The sequence below is a fragment of the Malania oleifera genome, chromosome 8 (genome assembly GCF_029873635.1).
Source record: "Malania oleifera isolate guangnan ecotype guangnan chromosome 8, ASM2987363v1, whole genome shotgun sequence".
Taxonomy (NCBI): domain Eukaryota; kingdom Viridiplantae; phylum Streptophyta; class Magnoliopsida; order Santalales; family Ximeniaceae; genus Malania; species Malania oleifera.
Window position 1 is genome coordinate 110073040 of NC_080424.1, and position 23866 is coordinate 110096905.

Here is a 23866-nt window from a genome sequence, read left to right on the forward strand (position 1 = left end):
TGGGATTTGTCAAGTATTAGCTCACGGTTCATTTTCAATGCAAATCTCACAATTTCGTCTTACGAGATTAATTAACTAGCTTGCCACACGTCAGCTACCGATTCATTTCCCACTACAAATCTCGCAACTTGGTCCTACGAGATTTGCTTCCTAGCATGTCACGCGTCACAATACCTTTTAAATCTCACAGTACCATAATACAAGATTACATAAGCTTTAAATTGAAAAAAGTTTCTCAAACAGAATATTATTTATATTTTATTATAAAATAATAATAAAAGAAAAAAAAAACTCATCAATTTTTTACTCGCTGGGACTGAACATACAGGCGTACGCATGCTCAGAAGAGCAGGAATTAAAGCCCTATTAATTGCATAAAATGACTTCGTGGTTGGAAACAGGAAGAATCCCCTGGCCCCCTCTTAATTGCATAAATGAATAAATAAATAAAATACATAAATTTAGATGCGGCGTAATAGTTAAATGCTTCCCAACTCCACCAAACCCCACCCTATTCCCTTAAAAACTATATGCTGCACCGCCACCACTTACAAGGGTACACTGGAAATGGAAATAACAAGATGCAGAGAGAACCAACACACAACAGTTCGTACACTTCATAATCTAATCATGCTTGATTATGTGCCCTCCCGGCCATAATAGACATACAAATAATAAAATAATTTATCAAAAAATTAACCCCCAAAAAAATATGTAAGAAAACTGATCACCACCATGACGACCAAATCTATCTTGAAATTTGAGGTGGTCAAGCCGATGGGTGTTGCTGCTTCCATAACCAAGGCAAAAGCTACAAATTGAAGAATGGACCAAGCAGTGAACTCATCCCTTGGACTCCCCAAGTTCAATATCCTTCACGGGATCATTTTCCACTCCATTCTTCAATAGCCTAATTTCTTCTTCCGTTAGGCTGTTCTTCATGTGAGTGATTGTCTTGGCATTGCTGGACTGCTGCTTTTCAAGCTCCACAGCCCAGCTGTATATTACCATGCCCACCACAGCAACAACCATCCCTGAAATGTTCTTGAAAGTCAGCTCCGAATCAAAAAGCAGCCACCCTAATGTCAGCACGCAAACTGTCTTCATATGACCTAAAACCTGGAAGGAAACTGCAGAGAAGCGCCCGATGCACAGATATTGGCTGACATTGCAAAAAACTGCTAGGGTGCATGAAAGTAGTATGAACAACTGCACATATCCCACAATTTATTTGCACAATGTTAATCCATATCTTGATTCTGTAGATACAGGAACATAATAACTAATAAATGAATCAGAAAGAAAGGCTATTACTTACAATAGCACCAGAAGACATCTTGTAATTTGATATAAATTTGCCACCCAAGTAGTAGTCGATGAATGGACCAAAAACAAGGAGAGAGAGGGCTTGAATAGGAGCGGTCTTACTCAGCAATTCAAAAGATCCAATTGAATACTTCTTCTGCAAGGAACCAATTGACTGCACCACAGAATTATCTAAGATCATACATTCAAAATAATGAAGTTGGAAACAGTATCTGTCTCTAGAGCTGAATGTTGGCATAAGATGCCTCCTTTGGTTAAGGACATCATTCTTTTTACAACTAGTGATAAAGAATATAGTGCTTTTATATCAAAATTTATTGAGAAGATTATTTCATTTTTTCATAGCCAGATAGTGGCTCTCAAGAGAGAGAATGTGAGGGGTCAAACTTGGAACCCCATGGCTCATGCTTTGCATGCCTGCCCACTGGCTTCTAGTCCAACACATGGTCACACATATTATACATCTAACACAAAGCAGGACAAGTTGCATTAAATACTTACTATTTGTTGCAGGGATGTGGAAATCACTGCTAAACAAGCACAAACAAAACCTTTAGCATTAACTTTCACATCAGTTACGGTGCAAACACCGACACCTATTACCACAACCACCACTGACATTTTCACTTCCCTCGAGTATTGTTTGTTGTGTAGGATCCATTCCATCACGCAAACCACTGGAATCATGCTCAGTTTGGAAATCTGTACCAAAACACAAGAATATCATTACCAATCTACAAAACTGATAAAAAAAAAAAAAAAAATGAAGAAGAAGAAGAAGAAGTAGAAGGAAAGTGAGAACACTAACACAAACACAGGATAGGTATATGCCCCATAAAATGGAAATGCTCATCAAAAGAGAGATGTAATATCAATATTGACAGTAAGCTGCTAAAACTTAAGTATAAACAAGCAGTGAATGTTAGGATTTAACTCTTAAAAAATCATGAACAAAATAGCCTGCTTGCATTGCATCACCCTCCTTTGGTTTGAAAGAAATCCATCTGCTCACACTTATTGGAACTATCAAAATGCATTAGAATCATAGCTTGGTATACATTCATTTAGAGCATGAAAATTAGAAATTACAATTTACAGCAACGAAAATTTTTATAAAGTCAACGCAACCAATAATAAATTTCTGTACTTCTAACGTTATGCTCCCACTAAATATGATTTACTACTCATGCTGATTCTTGTAAAATTCACTATTGCCCCACGACAGCTACCCAACTCCACAACAATAGAACCTCAAACAAATGGTTATATAAAAGAAGTACTGCCTAATGCTTGCAAGAAAAATAATACATAATAAATGAAATCTCGCTCAATATTTAGCAGAGAAATCATGATATTACTTTTTCAAGTTGTTTTCTACTCATGTGCCTTAGTCGTACATTTCTGTTTTAATCAGTGCATAGATAATTGATCAGTAGTCTACTCAATTCACTATTTGTGGTTGGCTTATGAAACTATTTCGCAAGTTATTTTCAGCTCAAGTGACTCAATGCTGCATTGTTGTTTTGAACAGCGCACAGGTAATTGAACATTTTTGGGCCTCTGTAGTATGTTATTCATAAATCAATTCTGTTGGATTGCAAAAACGTTTCAGTGCTTAAGGTCATTTAAAACTACCTACAAAACAATATGTCAGATGTGGAAGTATGCTAGAGCAATTTTCTTTGCTACTCTTTTTAAGGCAGCAAACAACAAAAGCAGAGGCATATTCTCTCAGACAGACAAATCTTCAGCCAGAAAATAGTAACTCCACCAATTTAAGTTTGTTTCCAAAAACATTGAAAGAAATTATTACACTAATCACTTCTGCACAAAACTAGAACAATTTGATTGCTGGCCATTGAACCAACATAGCCACACTTAAATTGCATCACAATGTTTAACAACAGTAAATTTTGAAAAAAAAAAAGAAAAACAGAAGAGAATATAAAGTATTTTAATAATCCGTACTTGGTAAAATCCAACTGAATTGAGCATAAGGCTGAAGTTCATCCCTGTAATAGATATGTTGGCAACAATTGAGAACCAAAGAAGCTCCCATATAGGAACATGTTTTGATACAGAATAACCAGAAGCATTGGATGCCAAACCAACTAGTGCGGTCACCGCAAAGTGAAACCCAGTCAAAGTTGTAGCTGAAAACAAGCCAAAAGAAAAGTGCTATTAAACTTTGATTAGAACATTTGAACTAGAAAATTTAGGCCAAGATTAAATCAAACAAAAACAAACTTCAGTTTTGTGTGTATGTGTGTGCACGCAAGCTTATTCACATATTTATATATTGGGGGGCAAATGGATAAATTATACTTAGAAGAGTAAACTTAGATATTGTAAAAACAAGGCAGATGTAAACAGAATGGAATTTCTGTATTTCTTGAATAATTTTGTACAGACCAATATACAATATTTATAATACAATCAGAAGATCTAAATATGGAAATAATCTCCTAAACAAATCTCTCTCAATAATATACAATATATACTTCCCTAAATTACTCCAAGATATTCGAAGATACTCGGGATTTCTACACTCCCCCTCAAATTGGATCATAGATATTGATCATATCCAACTTGCAAATGAAATCATCAAAGCTCTAGCGGGCTAGCCTTTTAGTAAAGATGTCTGCAGTTTGTTCCTTGGTAGTTACATAAGTCATATAGATGGTTCCTTCTTCAACCTTCTCTTTGATAAAATGTCGGTCCACTTCTATATGCTTAGTCCTGTCATGTTGAACTAGATTGAGAGAGATACTAATGGCTGCTTTGTTGTCACAATAGAGTTTGATAGGGAGTTTCATCGGGATTTGTAATTCTTCCAAGAGTTTCCGTAACCACAGTCCTTCACATATCCTTTGTGCAACTGCCCTGAATTCAGCTTCAACACTGCTTCGAGCCACTACATTCTATTTTTTGCTCCTCCAAGTTACCAAATTTCCCTATACAAAGGTGCAATATCCAGTGGTAGACATTCTATCTTCCGCTGATCCTGCCCAATCTGCATCTATGAAAATTTCTACTTCCTTGCTCTCACATTTCTTGAAGAAGAGTCCTTTTCCCGGAGAACCCTTGAGGTACTTGAGGATCTTACACACAACATATAGGTGAGTCTTTTTCAGGGAATGCATGTGTTGACTTACCACACTTACCGCAAATGCAATGTCAGGTCTGGTATGCGATAGGTAAATTAGTTTACCAACCAATCTCTGATACCTCTCCTTTTCAACTGGTATTCCACCATCTTCGACCCTCTTTACTGCTTCAATCGAGGTTTCACTAGGTTTGCATCCAAGCATGCCAGTTTCGGTTAGGAGATCAAGGATATACTTTCGCTAAGAGACACTGATACCCCTTTTTGATCTAGCAACTTCCATTCCCAAGAAGTACCGCATTTGTCCTAAGTTTTTAACTTCAAACTCAGCACCTAGGACTTTCTTAATCTTTCCATCTCCACTGTATCATCTCCATTTAGGATTATATCATCAACATACACAATCAGAATTGTTTTCTTACGACTTTCAGACTATTGAAAGAACATAGTGTGATCTGATTGCCCTTGTCGATATCCTTGATTCTTTATCACTTTCGCAAATATGTCGAGCCATGCTTTGGGAGATTGCTTGAGTCCATACAAGGACTTCTTGAGTTTACATACTCTGTTTTCTTCACCTTTCTTACTGAAACCTGGTGGTATCGTCATGTAGACTCATTCTTCTAACTCGCCATTTAGAAATGCATTCTTAATGTCAAGTTGTTGTAGTGGCCAATCTAAGTTAGCTACCAAGGGCAGGAGGACCCCAACTGTATTCAATTTTGCCACTGGTGCAAATGTTTCTGTGTAGTCAATGTCATAGGTCTGTGTACCCTTTTGCAACGAGTCTGGCTTTATATCGTTCAACTGTCCCATTAGCTCTAAATTTCACAGTGAAGACCCATTTACAATTAACTGGCTTCTTCCCTTTCAGCAAATTCATAACGTCCCAAGTTCCATTCTTTTTTAGAGCCCACATTTCCTCCATGACAACTTCCCTCCATTCAGGAATCTCCAAGGCTTCTTGGATAATCTTTGGAATTTTTATCCTGTCAAGGTTAGAAGTAAAAGAACGATATTCTATAAACAGGCTTTTATAAGACATGTATTCTAACCAGGGATATTGAGTACATGACCTTGTTTATTTTCTGATTGCAATGGATAAATTGATGTCATCAAGTACAGGCTTATCAGAAGGGAACTCATGACCATCTATTACTTGATCGGGATTAGGCGTGAACTCATGGTTGCTCAGAGCTATCACCGATTCCAACTCTTTTGGTGCCTCAGGTATGAGATTCTCCCTATTCCTTGTGTTTGGCTTTCTTGAGTAAACAAGTATTTTTGTGTTATTTTGCTTTTCTGCATCTCCCCCTGAGGTTAAGTGATCTTTTGTACATAACAGGTCAGGAAATGATGCAATGGTAGACTCAGGAAATGATGTAATGGTAGACTCAGTGTATGGTACAGATTCAGCAACAGAGAAATCAAAGAACCGATCTTCACTCCATTTCTCCCCCTGAAAAGAGGGCTTTGGGAAGTAAGTAGTGGTTTCAAAGAACATGACATCAAGGCTAACGAACAATTTTTTTGTGATAGGATCATAACATTTGTAGCCTTTCTGAGTAGAAGAGTAACCAATAAACACGCACTTAATGGCACGAGGTTCCAATTTATCCTGATTGTGAGCATGAACATGAACAAATGCAGTACATCCAAAGATTTTCAGAGAGAGATTGGAGTGGAGCTAAGTGTTGGGAAACCATTCTTGGAGTTTCTAGAGAGAAGTGGCAAAAGAAAGAACTCGGCTAGGCATTCGATTAATGAGATATGTAGCTATTAAGATGGCATCACCCCAAAAATATTTTTTCATATTTGTAGTGAACATCAATGCCCGAACTACTTCAAGAATATGCCTATTTTTACATTCAACCTCATTTTGTTGAGGGGTATCCACACAAGAACTTTGATGAACAATTCTATTTTCTTGAAAATAATGCCCCAAGATATCATTGAAATATTCCGTACCATTATCAGTATGTAAAATTTGAATGTGAGTTTGGAATTGTATTTGAATCATGGAGTGAAAACTAGCGAAAATAGAACGGACTTCATTTTTATCTTTCAACAAGTAAACCCAACAAATACGAGTATGATCATCAATAAAAGTAACAAATCATATCGTATGAATGCGATTGAGAGAGCGCGAGAGCCCCCATAAATCACTGTGAATCATAGTAAAGGGTCTGGATGGTTTATATGTGGATTTGGAAAGGAATTACGCTAGTGTTTTGCAAGTTCACAAATCTCACACTGAAATTCAGAAGACGTTCTATTTGAGAAAAAAATGAAGGAAATAAACGTCTTAGATATTGAAATTTTGGATGACCCATCCTAGAATACCATATCAAAATTTCACTATCACTAGAAATAGATGCAGAATCACAAATAGTAGTTTTACATTATTCACTCACATTAGCCTCCTCAAAGTAGTAGAGTCCCTCATACTCCTTAGCACTGTCAATCGTCTTCCCCAATAATAGGTCTTGAAAAACACAATGAGAGGGAAGAAATTTAGCAGAACAATTGGAGTTTTTAGGTAATTGGCTAATGGATAGTTAGTTGCAGGATAAATTATGAACATGAAGAATGAACTCTAGTGTGATGGAGTCAGAGAGTCGGATATTCCCTTTGCCTACGACAGACGAGAGTGATTCATCTGCAATTTTAACATTCAAATTTCTAGCACAAGGTGAGTATGATGAGAAAAGATGATAGGCATCGGTCATGTGGTCAGAAGCACCGGAATCAATGATCCAAGGAGTTTTGGATTTAAAGGTTATATTCAAGGCTTGCGAAAAATTACCTCTTTGGGCTAAAGAACCTGAAGAAATATTTGTGGAAGACAAAGCTCTATAATAACTAAACGAGGTCTGGTCTGTCAAACTGGGTAGGCCCTACCTCAACATTTTCCAATCAATAAAAGGCTCTGCATTCAAGATTGTTGCTCTTTCAACTAAATGAGAGGGAACATGAAATGACATGCTCTACAATATTTTCTGCATCTATGAGTTTCTTGGCTTTGGGAATGGCTCTAGTCTCCTCTTGCAGGCGGTCCTTAATGGCTTGCACTTGAAGCTCCATGGCCTTCAATGCGGCATCCACCGCCAACAAATCGGCGATACTGCTCGCAGGGTACATGTTCCGACCAATCACGAGCCCTTGAAGCTCCGCTATACGAGAGTTGAACGAAGAAATCAGATAATCCAACGACGAGCCTGCTTCTGTCTACATAGCGATTGGGCGCTTCTCAGTTTTGGCAAGCATGGCGTCCTCTGCAGCTGTCGATCCGTCACCGTGAGGAGCGATGACGACGGTCGTACATTTCTTTCTCTCTGAACAGGTCCCGACAGATTTCAAGGACGTCGTCTGGCCAGTTGAGAATCATCGGAGGGAACCAGTTGGCGACCGAGAGAGGTGGTCAATGGTGATCAGGGAGCGGAGGTCCTGGTCGACGCTGCACTTGTAGAAGGCGTTAAGCTGCTCATTGCTGCCGGCCTCCATCTTCTTGACCTGGATTTCCGACCAGGAGTCCATCATCACCGAACGAACGAAGCTGATGTGAGCGTCAAGGCCACGGTGTTTTCCAGAGCACTCAAGACACATGAAGACGCCATATGATACCGACGCCCATTGCGGGTTCTTCTGCGAGCAATCGACGCAAATCTTGTTCGCCGGCTGCGATTGGAGTTCTCGGAGTCGCCGCAATGCCGCCATTGGACCCAATCCGAGGTACCCCACGATGGAGGTGGCTTTAGAGTCACCGTTGAGAGTTTCAGAGGAGCACGACCCTTTACTATTAACGCCGTCGTCGGCCATTGCTAACTAAAGTTTGGAAACCCTAACTCTGATGCCATGTAAACATAATGGAATGTCTATATTTCTTGAATAATTTTGTACAGACCAATATAAAATATTTATAATACAATCAGAAGATCTAAATATGGAAATAATCTCCTAAACAAATCTCTCTCAATAATATACAATATATACTTCCCTAAATTACTTCAAGATATTCGAAGATACTCGGGATTTCTACAGCAGACACTGCTCATGAAACATGAATTCTGGATAAATATTGTTTAGATTAAAATTGAAATCCAACCATAACAATAGTTGGAGAATCCAATACAATTACCACACCATACAAGAAGTGCATGAGAAAAGGTATCCGTACAACCTAATGAATTAAACAGATCATTGTTTCAATATTATCCAAAACCAACTGTAACCTTACTGCACATTATAATATCTCACGTGCCCATTGAAGAACAAAGTAGAGGGGTCAAGCAAAAAATGTAGAACATATTGTGGAGGAGCGGTGCAAAACTTGACTATGTGGAGGAGAAATAAAACAGAATGTGCAAATGAGTACAATAATGAGGTCGCCACGTTCGGAATTAAGTAATTAACATAAAGGCAAAGAAAGAAGTGTGATTTTCGGGGCATTCAACTTGTAAAGAACCAAAAAGCTGCGATGCTTATTTTAGCAAATGATACTATGACAGATCTATTGGCAGTGAATCCAGAAAACAGGGTTGTTCAGAGATGAATGCAATCATAAACCGCTTGCCATAATTTCCGGGTTTCCCAAACACTTCCTAAAAGAAGTCATTGGCTCGAGCCTCATTCATCCAGTGATGCATCCCAGATTTCAGTGTAGCTGATGATGCAAGAAACGTGAAAAGAAAATGTATCCTGAAGCGGCGATTCTCATTGGATCTATAAATGCAGAGAAAGTACGCCATAAAACCAACTTGCAGCACAGAAAAATAAATAAATAAAGAAATTAAAGAAGAGCAAAAAGTATGGGGAAGTAGGGGAACGGTAAGATATAATCGCAAGAGCACACAAACGCGAACACACATGCAAGACAAAAGAAAAATTCGAAGGTAGAAAAACTCAGATCCGAGAGAGAGACTTACCGAAGCTGAAAGCATAACCGTTGGAAGACATGAGCTGCTTGTTGGCCATTATAATTCCTACGGAGCTAACAACGTTCATAGCCCAGGCACCTACATCCGATACAGCCGTCGATTTCTTCTCACTCGCCATCGTAGTCTTCGATCTTTTAGCTTCGATCTGATCTGACCTGATCTGATCTGATAGAAAACAACTTATGTAATGACCAGGAGAAGGGGACAGAGACCAGATTCAAAATGAAGGCTCCTTCATCTCAGGTTCCTTGCTATTTCGTTGCAGGGGGGGGGGGAAGAGATAGAGATCTCGGGGGGCGAAGAGAGGGGCGGTGGCGGCGTTTCACCGTGAGTCCCCTTTCCTTTAACAAGGCTCGTGGACTCGCCTTCAAAATTAACCCCCCACTCTCCCGACGACCTTTTTCCCAATTTATCATTATTTTAAAAAATAATATCTATTTAAAAAAATATTTTCCATAATAACGCCTTGACCTAACGAAATTTAAACAAATCTCACTAGATCAAGTAACGAAATTTGCTACGAACAGAGTTTCGGTGGTGACGCAAGGCATTGTCTTCCTGCAAATCTTGTTGGACGAAACAACGAGTTTTGTTTCAAAAATAATTTGTGAGCTAACGTGTGGCAAATCTCGCTAAACCAAGTAGCGAAATTTGCCTTGACCCTTCAACAGCCATTTCTCCTTCACTTTTGTACGCGAACAAAGAGCAGAGGCTACACAGAAATACGCAAATAGACGGAGAGGACTGCAGGTGACCGTTGCTCATCGAACGGTTCTCATGAACGTTGAGGAGTACCTATATAAACGGAAGAGATAGGGTAAGTTAAAATATATATTGTTTGCTCATTTATTTTAAAATTGAAATTCATATTTTTGATTGAAGAGTTTGTTAGTTTAATTGATCAAATTGTTAGTGTGTCTTATAAATTATTACGTAACTCCTTCAATTTGCTAATTGAAGGCTTCGTTTGTAAATGCCTAAAAACTACAGGTTAGGGTTTTTCCTGATTCATTTCATTTGTTATGTGTTATGTGAAATTTAATTTTTAGTATGCTGTAATGTAGTTTTATTAAGATAAGTTTTTCTTATCTATATGCCCAAATTTGTATGTTGTATACTGTATGCTGTAAGGTTAGGGTTTTTCTTGTATTTTTTAAGATAAATTTTGATATTGTAATTTTGGTAATTTCGTTTACTGTAAAATTAATTTGTTATAAATATCAATAGAAGAAACTTTTAACAAAATTTTGCGAGTATAGAATTAATTATTCACTACAAAATAAACAAAATTTATGAAATTAATATTCATCCAATTACCTTGCCAACTTGAAAGTTGAAACGGTTTTTTTAGGATACTTTTCTAATGAATAGTTAAGTACAAAAGTAAAAGAAATAAGATAAGAGTTTGGGAGTGTGAATTTCAAAATTTGGATTTAAATTTGTGTTCATTTAAATGTAGTGATCCTAATCCTATACTCCTAAATGCATGTTAAAGTACATATTTGAACTTTTTATTTTTTAAAAATTTTCAAAAAAGTATTATAAAGTTATCTTATTTTAAACTTTTTAAGAGTAGTATTAGAAAGGAAGAAAATAAAAAATTGGTTTAAATGTGTAATTTTTTTATTATTTTCAATTTTTTTAAAAAAATTATAAAAAGGACAACCTATTTTTTAATTTTTAAAAACTATAAAAGTTAACATGCAAAAATTACACTACAGATTACTATAATAAAATTGCATGAATCACTCATAACTCTACTTTGCATACATCATATATTCTTATTTTTATTTTCATGACTATTGAAAACAAGAATACTTGACTAGTTAATAGGGAGAAAATCATATGATAGATTCGATATAAATTTTCACATAGTATCATTTTATTTTTGTGTAGCGAAAGTATAGTTAATATTATTTTTTTAAAAAGAAAGTGTGCAGATATTCCTTGAAATTTGGACAAAAAGTCGCAAAGGGGTTTTGATTAGGCAAGTAATCGGTAGGAGTTAAAAAACCCTATATTGTTGGTGTTGGCTTAACATGACTTTCAAATCTCATTTTAATGATAACAAATAAATGTTGATTTAACATGTTGTGTTTGAGTAATGATATTTCAAGAAAGCTTGAATGTCATAGTTCAAAAAATCAAAAGAAATGCAAGTTCAAGATCACTGGTGCCATAAAGCCACACTCCATCTTCAAAGTGATCAAAAGAAAGTTCAAGAGGACCAAAATGTTCAAAACATATGAAAGCCTAAAGATGACTCAAGCTCAAGTCTAAGAGGATTCAAAGCAAAGACTCATATGAAAACTTCAAGCTTAGAGTGTTTAAGGCTTTAGGATAACCTATGTAAGTACTTCATACTAAATATCATACTTTGAAGCTCATTAGGGGTTATCATGGACTTAGAGACCTTATTTTAAAATCCCAGAAAATGTTCTTTTAAAGTAATAAAGCAAGATGGCTAAATGTTTTTGAAAATAACCTGAAAATTAGAATTTATATATGTTCAGGTGACTGAAGATTAAACGTCGGGTGCATAAAGATTTTCCTGAAGAAATTATGAAGAGGTGGTATAGGGCCAAGCGCCTGACCTTGTTTTAAAGTAGAAAATTCACAGTTTTAAGAAATCTCAAGTGGCTGACCCCGAGACCTTAGGCACCTGAACACTGTTAACGACTATATTTTTTAAAAGTTTTAAAATTCAAATTTAGGTTTCTTGTGCCCCAAATTTTGTATAAACTTGGGAAACACTCCAAGTAACTTGGGCAACATGAATTAAACCTTTTGAGCCTATAAAAACATGATTTCTCTAATCAAATTCACACCAAGCATTGAAAATCTGCTCTCAAGCCAAAATTGCTCTTGCTCTCTCAAAGTTCTCTTGCTTGCATCTTCATACTAAGAATTGTTAAGATTATCTGAGTCTCTGATCAATCTTCTCTAAGCTGAAACCTCTGATTTACTGATTCCCATCAAGAGAAGAATTCTGGTGAGTTAATTCTTGAGCTTCAATTCAATTTCTTTTGATATTTGTTTTTAATTATATTAGTGTTTTCAATTGTACTAACCAGTTCCATCTGAGAGCATCTCTTAGTACAAAAGAAATTCTTTCTTGTTTCTTGTTTCTTTGATGGTTCAGGTCATTGAATCGTTGTATCGAGCGTGGGATATCACTTGGAGATGGGGTTCCATCCTAAATGAGGGGTTGTAAACAGTTTGTTCCACCCGCAAAGGAACGGTTTAGTGGAATTCTTAGGTGGTTTTGCCTAAGGCGAGGACGTAGGCTTGGGATAAACCGAACCTCGTAAAAAATTTCGGTCTCACTCTTAACCTTTACTCTTTAAATTTCAGCATCTATAAATTGTGTTTCTAAGTGCAGGTAGCTGAGATTGAGATTGAAAAGACCTTTTAATTTAAGAAAGTACGTTGGTTAATCTTTTGTGGAAACCTTAAAGGGAGTACATTGATTAATTGTTCGCGAAAATCTTGATTAAAAGAAGCGCACAAATATTCATTCATACAGGGCTATAAACTGAGATTTTGCAAACGCTGAAATAAGAAAGTGCTGCAGCAATTGGTTAGGTATCGTGTGTTTGAATAGTGAGTTGATTGGTTGATTATTTTTATTAAAGGTATTTGGATTGTGGTTGATTTAAAATCAAAACATTTTTGTGTGTTTGCTAAATATACAAAAGATTGTGAATTTGTTAAAAAGGCTTAAAAGAATTTTATAAACCCAATTCACCCCCCCTTTCGGGACTATACCTTAACTTTCAATTGGTATCAGAGTTAAGTTATAACAAATCCTAATTAGAAGCTATATAAAGGTTTAAATGGCACACCTAGGTATATCCCCTTTTGCTGAAGGCCTATCCTCAACTAGACCGCATATTTTTTTGTGATTTAAACTATACGTTTTGGAAACAAAGAATAAGAATATACATTCAAACTATGAATTGGAAAATATGGAAAGTTGTCACACATGGTGACTACATTCCTACTAAAATTAGTAGATGGTAAAGAAGTTCCTAAAGAAGAAAGAGACTTGATCAATAATGACTATAAAATGATGCAAGTAAACTCAAGTGCTATGAATGCACTATATTGTACTTTAGACGTAAATGAGTTTAATAGGGTCATGACATGTAAGTCAGCCAAAGAAATTTGGGACAAGTTAGAAGTAACCTATGAAGGAACTATAGATGTTAAAGATAGTAGAATCGACATGCTCACTAGCGAGTATGAGGCCTTTAAGATGAATCTGAAAGAATCTATCACTAACATGTATACTAGGTTCACTCACATAATAAATTCTTTAAATGCTTTAGGGAAAAATTATTCCACATATGAAATGATTAGAAAACGGAAGGTAGAAATCTGAAAAATACCTCCCTTGATGAGTTAATTGGATCCCTTCTCACATATGAGATGACAATGAATGAAAGAAATTCAGAGAACAATAATAAAAACAAGAAATCAATATCCCTTAAGGCTAGTAAAGAAAGTTCTAATAATGAAAACGAAGACAACAAATTAGATGATGAAGAACTAGCCTTTATCACTAAAAGACTTGGGAAATTTTTCAGGAAGAATAGGAAATTCCCTCAAAAGTTTAAAGGATCAAAAACTAACAAAGGAGAAACAAACACAAAGGAAACTAAGAACGATCCACCTACATGTTATAATTGTAAGAAGGTTGGACACATTAAACTAGATTGTCCATAGTTGAAGAAAGACAAGAAGAAGAAAAAGAAGGCAATGAAAGCTACATGGGACAATAAAAGCTCAAACGAATCGGAGGATGAATCAAGTGAATAAGAAGTTGCCAACATGTGCTTTATAGCACACAATGCTGAGGTAAACTCTTATTATAGTTCATCGGAAGAATCTAGTAGAGAGTCTTGTAATGATTCGTGTGATAGTATGCCTTCATACAAGGAAATCCAAACTAAATTATTCAACTATCACAATAGGTTCATTAAAGTGTCTAAAAGGAACATAGCTTTGAAAAAACAAAATGAAAATCTTAAGAATCAACTAAAAATATCTAAAGCAGCCGAAAAAGAAAAAGAATCTCATATTGATGATCTAATGAAGAAAATTAACGATATGTCTCAAGAATTAGTAAAACTACAAGTAAATGATGAAAGTAAGAATGACTTAGAAATAAGTGAACTTAAAAGCAAAATTGAAGATAAAGATAAGATCATTTATAATTTTACTAGAGGAAAAGAAAATTTTGAAAAGATGGTTGGACAACAAAGGATGATTAGTAACAAAGAAGGAACTGGTTATAATGAAATTGAAAACATGGAAGAAGAACTTATTTATGGGATACTTTATAAAAGAAACAAAATACTATGTAAGTACATCCTCTACAAATATACATGAAAACACTACTTACTACTTGTGTAGGAATAAGGGACACATAAAGTTTAATTGTCCACTTAAAAAAAATTATGTCAAAATCAAGAATGAATGGAAAGTAAACACTAAAACTAGGTATGACTTAAAAAGAACTAAAAAGGTTTGGGTTCCAAAAGTAACATCGTGAATCCTTTCTTGTAGGTATGCTTTAGGACTACTCCATTAAAGGGAAAATGGTACTTGAACAGCAGGTGTTCAAGACATATGACCGAAGATAAAACAAAGTTCACCTCCCTAGTTCAAAAAGATGGAGGGTATGTGACCTTCGGTGACAACGCTAAAGGTAAAATCGTCGGAATAGGTAAAATTGGTAAAGAACACTCACTTACAATTAATGATGTTTTGTTAGTTGATGGATTAAAACATAACCTTTTAAGCATAAGTCAACTTAGTGACAAAGGGCTTGACATAATCTCTAAGCAAGATAAGTGCATGGTACAAAATCCAAGAAAACATGAAATTCTATTCATAGCTTATAGAGTAAATAATGTATAATGTATAAACCTTGAAAACTTAATTTCTCAGGACGTAACATGCTTAGCTGCCATGAATGAAGCCAGTTGGCTTTGGCATAGAAGACTAGGACATGCAAGCATGGATCTATTATCAAACCTATATGAAAAGAAGTTAGTCAAAGGTTTACCAAGTACAAAATTCATAAAAGATAAAATTTGTGATGTTTGCCAACTTGGAAAGTTAATCAAAACAAGTTTTAAAAAGAAACATATATCTACTAGTAGATTCTTAGAACTTATTCATTTAGATGTGTTTGATCCTACTAGAACTCAAAGCATAAGAGGTAAGCAATATGCCTTTGTCATAGTTGATGACTACTTTAGGTTTACTTGGGCACTATTTTTAGCCTCCAAGGATGAAGCTTGTAACATGTTAATAAATTTATGTAAGATCAAAATGAAAAAAAATATAATGTTTCAAACATAAGAAGTCATCAAGGAAGAGAATTTAACAATAAAGATGTGGAAAATTTTTGCAATGAATATGAAATTAATTATAATTTTTCAGCACCTAGAACTCCACAATAAAATGGAGTTGTTGAAAGAAAGAATAAAATTCTTCAAGAAATGGCAAGAACAATGCTAAATGAACATAATCTACCTAAATACTTTTGGGTTGAAGCGGTAAACACCACATGCTATGTGATAAATAGAGTTTCAATAAGATCAAGTTTGAATAGAACTCTCTATGAACTTTGGAAAGGTAAAAGGCCTAATATTTTTTATTTTCATGTTTTTGGATGCAAATGCTGTGTATTAAATGATAAAGATGATTTAGGTAAATTTGATGCAAAAGCTAATGAAGGTATATTCTTAGGGTATTCATTAAAGAGTAAAGCTTTTAGAATATACAATAAAAGAACTCTTACAATCTTGGAATCAATTCATGTAACATTTGATGAAAAAAATTCATTCAATAAATCAATAAAAGGTGAAGAAGTTCAAACTACTCAAAAACCAGAAGACTTAGACATAGTAGAAGCAAAAGAAGAAGAAAATGAAGAAAAATCAAATAATGATGTTGTTGAAAATTTTGAATTACCAAAATAATGGAAATATGTGAGAAATCATCCGAAAGATCAAATAATAGGAGAACCATCACAAGGTATAACTACAAGATCCTCCTTGAAAAATTTATACAACCACTATACTTTCTTATCTCAAGATGAACCAAAGAATGTTGAAGAAGCTCTAAGTCAACTCATGGATAATAGCCATGCAAGAAGAATTAAATCAATTTGAAAGAAATAAAGTATGGAGATTAGTTTCCAAACTGGATAACCATTCAATCATAGGAACTAAGTGGGTATTTAGAAATAAAAAGGATGAAAATGGAATTATAGTTAGAAATAAAACTAGACTTGTAGCTCAAGGGTACAACCAAGAAGAAGGTATAGACTATGATGAAACATTTGCTCCCGTAACTAAAATGGAAGCAATTAGAATGCTCTTAGCTTATGCATCTCATAAGGAATTCAAATTGTATCACATGGATGTAAAGAGTGCATTTTTAAATGGTTTTATAAATGAAGAGGTATTTAAAAACCTGATTATGTGTACAAGTTAACTAAGGCTTTATATGGTTTGAAACAAACCCCTAGGGCTTGGTACAAAAGACTTAGTGGATTCTTACTAGAAAAGGGGTTTTCTAGAGGAAAGGTTGATAGTACTTTGTTCATCAAAACTAAGAAAGAAGACATGCTCATAATCCAAATTTATGTAGATGATATCATATTTGGTACAACTAATGATAATCTATGTAAGAAATTTGCCAAATGTATGCAAGAGGAATTTGAAATGAGCATGATGGGAGAATTGAACTACTTCCTAGGATTACAAATCAAACAAGTGAAGAGTGCAACTTTTATAAGTCAATCCAAATATATAAAAGATATGCTTAAGAAATTTGATATGGAAAGTAGTAAGCCCATAGGCACCCCCATGAGTACTTTCATAAGCCTTGATAAAGATGAAAAAGGGAAACTGGTAGATATGAAATATTATAGAGGTATGATAGGAAGTTTGTTATACCTAATAGCTAGTAGGCTGGATATAATGTTTAGTATATGCATGTGTGTACGATTTCAATCAGCACCTAAAGAATCACATCAAATAGCCGTTAAAAAAATCCTAAGGTACTTAATAAGAACAATTGATTTGGGACTTTGGTTTCCTAAGAACACCAGATTCGAAATGATTAGTTATTCGGATGCCAATTATGCAGGGTGTAAGATTGATAGAAAAAGTACAAGTGGAACTTGTCATTTTCTAGGACGATCCCTAGTATCTTGGTTTTCTAAGAAACAAAACTCCATAACTTTATCCACAGCTGAAGTTGAGTATGTAGTAGTTGGGAGTTGTTGTGCACAAACCTTGTACATGACAATTAAAAGACTATAATCTAAAATATTCCACCATACCAGTTAAGTGTGATAACACAAGTGCAATAAACACCTCTAAAAATTCAATATCACACTCAGGAACTAAACGCATTGACATAAGACACCACTTTCTAAAAGATCACCTTCAAAAAGAAGATATCCTACTTGTATTTATAAATATAAATGACTATAGGCGGATATCTTCACAAAACCTCTTCTCGAAGAAAGATTTATATCCATTAGAAGAGAACTTGAGTTGTTACATGGTAGGGAAATGACTTAGGAAGGTTTCATGTTAAGTATAAAGAGAAATTTAAAAAATTGAGGACTTCAAGCGATTGAGCTTGAAAATTCAGGCACCTACACAGTGTATTTCTGAGGCTTAAGCACCTGAGCCATCAGACCTCAGGCGACTGAGGTGCTACTGCCTGCTAAAATTCGATTTCAGTAAATCTTTAGGCAACTGAACTAAATCTTCAGGCACCTGAACTCATAGGATCTATATATTTTAAGCATGAAAAGCCTAACTCTTTAGATTTCAGGCTGTTAAACCCCGCTCCATCACTCACCCGAAAATCCAACCCTTGGTCTCCCTTGATTCCTCACTCAAAATTCCTCAAATCAAAGCCTCAAAATCCTTCTCCTACATCTTTTCCCATGGATTCTAGGGTTTCTCTTGGTTGATTTCTTCCATCCTTCAAAAATCTAAGATGCCTCGCACCAAGACTACGACAAACTGAGGATCTTCTTCCAGAAGGGATGATAACAACATCCAACCTATATTGGCTCTGTTTGTTCTTGTTTTTAGTTTGGTTTGTAACTCCATTACTTATGACTATTGTGTAATATGACTATGCTCTTTATGATTCTTTGTGCCTCATTTTTTTTTTTGATTGATGTCAAAGAGGGAGAGATATTGAGCAAACATGAGAAGAGAGTATCTTAGTGAGCAATCATGAAAAATGAGCACATAGCAAATATGCAAAATACATACTCTTGACATGAGATATAGCATGGGGGAGTAAATGCCAAAATAAGAACACAAGAAGAATAAGACTATAAGCATATATGTTGACATGAGCTCTAATGCAATATACTTGATCTTGGCTTATTTTTTGAACTTACTAATATTTAAAATCATCATTTTTCATATTTGTTAAAAAGACATGCTTATTGTAAGGGGGAGCCTTATCAAGGTTCTCTCATCATTGCTTCTTATTTGTCATCATCAAAAAGGGGGAGATTATTGGCCTAACATGGCTTTCGAATGCCCTTTTAATGATAACAAATAAAGATTGATTTAACATGTTGTGTTTAAGTGATGATATTTCAAGAAATCCTGAATGACAAAGTTCAAAAGATCAAAATAAATGCAAGTTCATGATCACTGGTACCATAAAGCCACACTCCATCTTCAAAGTGATCAAAAGAAAGTTCAACAGAACCAAAATGTTCAAAGCATATGGAAGCCTAAAGATGACTCAAGCTCAAGTCTAAGAAGATTCAAAGCAAAGACTCATATAAAGACTTCAAGCTTAGAGTGTTTAAGGCTTTAGGATAACCTATGTAAGTACTTCATACTAAATATCATTTTGAAATACTTTGAAGCTCATTAGGAGTTGTCATGGATTTATAGACCTTATTTTAAACCCCGAAAAATGTTCTTTTAAAGTAACAAAGCAAGATGGCTAAATGTTTTTGAAAATAACCTGAAAAGAAGAATTTATATCTGTTCAGGCGATAGAAGATTAAATCTCAGGCGCGTGAAGATTTTCTTGAACAATTTCTAAAGAGGCAAGTATAGGCCCAGGCGCCAGACCCTTGCAACCTTAGGCGCCTAACCTTGTTTTAAAGCAGAAAATTCACAGTTTTAAGAAACTTCAGGCTACTGACCCAGAGACCTTAGGCTCCTGAGCACTGTTAACGAATATATTTGTTAAAAGTTTTAAAATTCAAATTTAGGTTTCTTGTGGCCCAAATTTCGTATAAACTTGGGAAAGACTCCAAGTAACTTGGACAACACGAATTAAACCTTTTTGAGCCTATAAATACATGATTTCTCTAATCAAATTCACACCAAGCATTGAAAATTTGCTCTCAAGCCAAAATTGCTCTTGCTCTCTCAAAGCTCTCTTGCTTGCATCTTCATACTGAGAATTGCTGAGATTATCTGAGTCTCTGACTAGTCTTCTCTTAGCTGAAACCTCTGATTTACTGATTCCCATAAAGGGAAGAATTCCGGTGAATTAATTCTTGAGCTTCAATCAATTTATTTTGATATTTGTTTTGAAGTATATTAGTGCTTTCAATTGTACTAACTAGCTCTATCTGAGAGCATTTCTCTGTACAAAAGAAATCCTTTCTTGTTTCTTGTTTCTTTGATGATTCAGGTCATTGGATCGTTGTACCGAGCGTGGGGTATCGCTTAGAGAGGGGGCTCCACCCTAAAGAAGGGATTGTAAATGGTTTGTTCCGCCCGTAAAGGAATGATTTAGTGGAATCCTTAGGTGATCTTGCCTAAGGCGAGGACATAGGCTGGGGATAAGCCGAACCTCGTAAAAAATCTTGGTCTCACTCTTAATCTTTACGCTTTAAATTTCAACATCCATAAATTGTGTTTTTAAGTGCAGGTAGCTGAAATTGAGATTGAGAATACCTTTTAATTTAAGAAAGTACGTTGGTTAATATTTTGTGAAAACCTTAAAGGGAGTACGTTGATTAATCGTTTGCAGAAATCTTGATTAAAAGAAGCACACAAATATTCATTCATACAGGGCTATAAACTGAGATTTTGCAAACATTGGAATAAGAAAGTGCTGCAGCAATTGGTTAAGTATTGTGTGTTTGAATAGTGAGTTGATTGGTTGATTATTTTTATTAAAGGTATTTGGATTGTGTTTGGATTGTGGTTGATTTAAAATCAAAACATTCTTGTGTGTTTGTTAAATATACAAAAGATTGTGAATTTGTTAAAAAGACTTAAAAGAATTTTATAAACCCAATTCACCCCCCTCTTGGGACTATACCTTAACTTTCAGTTGGTTATAATTTTATGGTCTGTGAAGTTTGATTTTGAATTATATAGAAAAGTTTGATTTTGATATTCCTTATATTGTTGGTTTCAATTTTATGGTCAGTGAAGTTTGATTTTGAATTCCACATGGTATTGGGTGTAGTGTTTAAACGATATGAATAAATTTAGACAAGAACAACTATCTATTTTTCTGTAATTTCATGCAATTGAGATTGTTTTGCATTACTAATTTGTCAAATGACAATTTGCTACATCATGATTTAAGAATCGTACTTGTATTTGTTGAATGCCATTATGCGAAACTTCATACAAATATGATTTAATAATATTATTGCAATATGGGCATTAAATTTGAATTTATGTCAATTTGAAGAAAATAGTATTCTGCGTCGAATGCCATGACCAAACATGGCTTCTTCCTTGCCAAGCTGCTCTTTCTACTGTAACTTTTCACTATTGTCTAGACCTACCTCTTCTAGACAATTTAATCAGCTCGATAAAGATTGAAATTGGCCCATTAATCGCTTTTTCTTGTTGTTTGCTAGCTTAGAAACCCAAAATTCAGCCAGCAATATGTACTAACTCAATTTAGTTCCCTTAGGATTGTATGTTAATTGACCTAAATGCCACCTGCATGGTTGACGCAATGGCTTGTGAATTGCGTGTCGTATAAACTCATAAGATATCTGGCGCATAGTTTGTGATATGCAGGATGGGAAAATGTCCTATTTGTAGACGGCATGCTGTCGAATTGTTGATAAGAATTTTTACAAAATAATGAAAGTGTAAAAACCATGTATCGAATGATTAACAAATGCTACATGTTGAACTTTATTTTAAAGGATTACTACATAATGAATTGAGTCATGATTATAGTTTATTAGCTTAGCATAAATGAACAAATGCCTTATGCGATGTGCTTATATATACAATTTGATTTTTTGTAGGTCTTTACTATATCTTGAGGGTCGATCTAAATGGCAAGAAGCTCAAGGAGTGTTCCGGTGACAGTGTTGCTGTATATGAGGCGGGGAGAAATTATCACTGGAGTAGAAGGTGTTAGTTATAGTACTAAGTCGGTTCGACCAATTTGAATTGGCCATAGGTGTAAATTAAATAAATTGTATACGAAGATATACAAATATTTGCATATTGATCTAGATCAATATGCATTGCGGGTGACCGCAAGATTACTTATGCGATGGTTCAATGATACAGTCCTCTATAAGGCTATTCCCCTATCTGATGATTATGGTCTGCGCATTGTGTTGGATGCACATTGCATAGGTCCGACATATTTAGATGTGCAGTTATATGTTGAAACCATTCCTCAAATGGGTGTCACTGCGGATAGGCAGTCGGGGCCGCCTGCCAAGCATTTGGCAAAAGTGGAGGAAGACACCTAACAAACACGTCATATTGATATGAATGCGGAGGTTGGTGGTATGCATACGGTGGATTTCAATAAATGTCGGGGATCGTCGTTCGAGCCGCCAACGTACGAAACACCTGTTCTTGACACAAATGATCAGAGAGGTTGCGAAGAAGTTTCAGCAGAGGGTCTAAATCGTTGTTCGCCATTGCAAACGACGCATTAGACGAAGGGATGAACATTACAAATGATGTTAATATTCAAGATGAAGACACGTACGAGCAGGAAACGAGTGAAGGGTTAAATGAGTTCCTCGATGATGTGAACCCCTCGGTGAAACGAATGATGCCACGTACGACGCACAGTTTATGGACAAACCTCCGATGTATGGTCATATCGACGTAGATGTTCCAGATTTAACTGCAGAAGAGGAGCTTCCTATACAGGCAACTCGTTGGGATGAATCCTTTGATCTGAGTAGGGGGATGCTATTTGGGTCGAATGATCAGTTGATAGCAGTAGTGTAAATGTATCACGCTCGAACCCACCATGACTTCCACGTTGTGCAATCTACCCCAGTGTTATGGGTTGCTAGGTGTAAGGAGTTCGATTGCAGATGGAGAGTGTGTAGCGACCTATTTAACTTATCATATACTAATATATATATATATATATATTTAATATTATTGTCAACCCGAACCCATGGGTAACAGGGACACGTTTGATATTCACAGCGAAAACCTAAGCAGCAATAAATATAGATCGACATTCATACAACCATAAAATATATAATACCAGAGTCAACTACATTCCCAAGTACTGTGTTTATATAAAATCTCCAAAAATACAAAAATATATACATATCTAGGAACTCATAACATAAATCTTCTATTCCTAGATCAAAACTTACCCTCCTAGCAGGGTAGTACTACACTATCTCAACGGCGGCCTCGATCCGCCGATTTTTCTGCGTTTCTTGAAAATTATTTAAGTTCGGGGGTGAGACACTTCTCAGTAAGGGGAAATAAACTAAATACAGTTATGTGGCAACATGAATATTTGATGCTACAATACATATACAGTACATTTCATATTCTGGAAAACATTCATGATAACATATCTAAATAATCATAAACTTTCATAATTTCTAATAATTCATACTGATCATGAAATATTTGATATATCTGATAATACTGAAATTTACCCATGATGTATAGCTAGCTGATGTCATGTACTATCTTCCATGACGAGTTGTGCAGTCCGAAGGCGGGACCCGACAATGGTTGACCGACCACTGTCAAGTCAAAAATGCCTGTAAGTACGATGGGCCCGCCACACCCTGATTCAGACTGTTAAGTGGACGTCTACAACTCTACACTGAAAGTCACATCGACTATCCATCTCCCACCCTCTTATGGGGCGGTTAGCACAAGTCTGAACATAATAATCTGATTTGTATAGCTACGGTACTGTGCTCCTGTAACTGAATTGAACTATCATCCGAGTTTTGATAACATATAATACATGATAATATACTTGTCTAACATAAATAGATTGATAGCATTTTCTAAAATAATATACATATATATGACCTTGCACCAGTTTCTTTCATATATGCGGCCTTGCGTCGGCTATCAATCATGGTCTTGTGTTGAATATTTCATACTTATCATTCTGAATAAATAATTCATTTATCATGTAATTCAAAAACCATAATGTACTACATTAATTCATAATCTCTAAAAACATGCTTTATTCGTAAAAT

The 23866-nt window shown here is 35.4% G+C and overlaps 1 protein-coding gene across 1 annotated transcript; it reads right to left on the bottom strand.

Annotated features, from left to right (window-relative positions):
* Window positions 1-388: 388 nt before the first annotated feature.
* On the bottom strand, window positions 389-9780 carry LOC131161268 (UDP-rhamnose/UDP-galactose transporter 2-like). The gene is made up of 5 exons (XM_058116910.1): window positions 9358-9780; window positions 3295-3479; window positions 1828-2028; window positions 1319-1480; window positions 389-1209 (listed from the first exon to the last, which is right to left on the bottom strand). Exons 1-5 carry the CDS (start codon window positions 9485-9487, stop codon window positions 844-846), a joined length of 1044 nt encoding a protein of 347 aa, XP_057972893.1. The 5' UTR covers window positions 9488-9780; the 3' UTR covers window positions 389-843.
* Between the last annotated feature and the right edge of the window lie 14086 nt (window positions 9781-23866).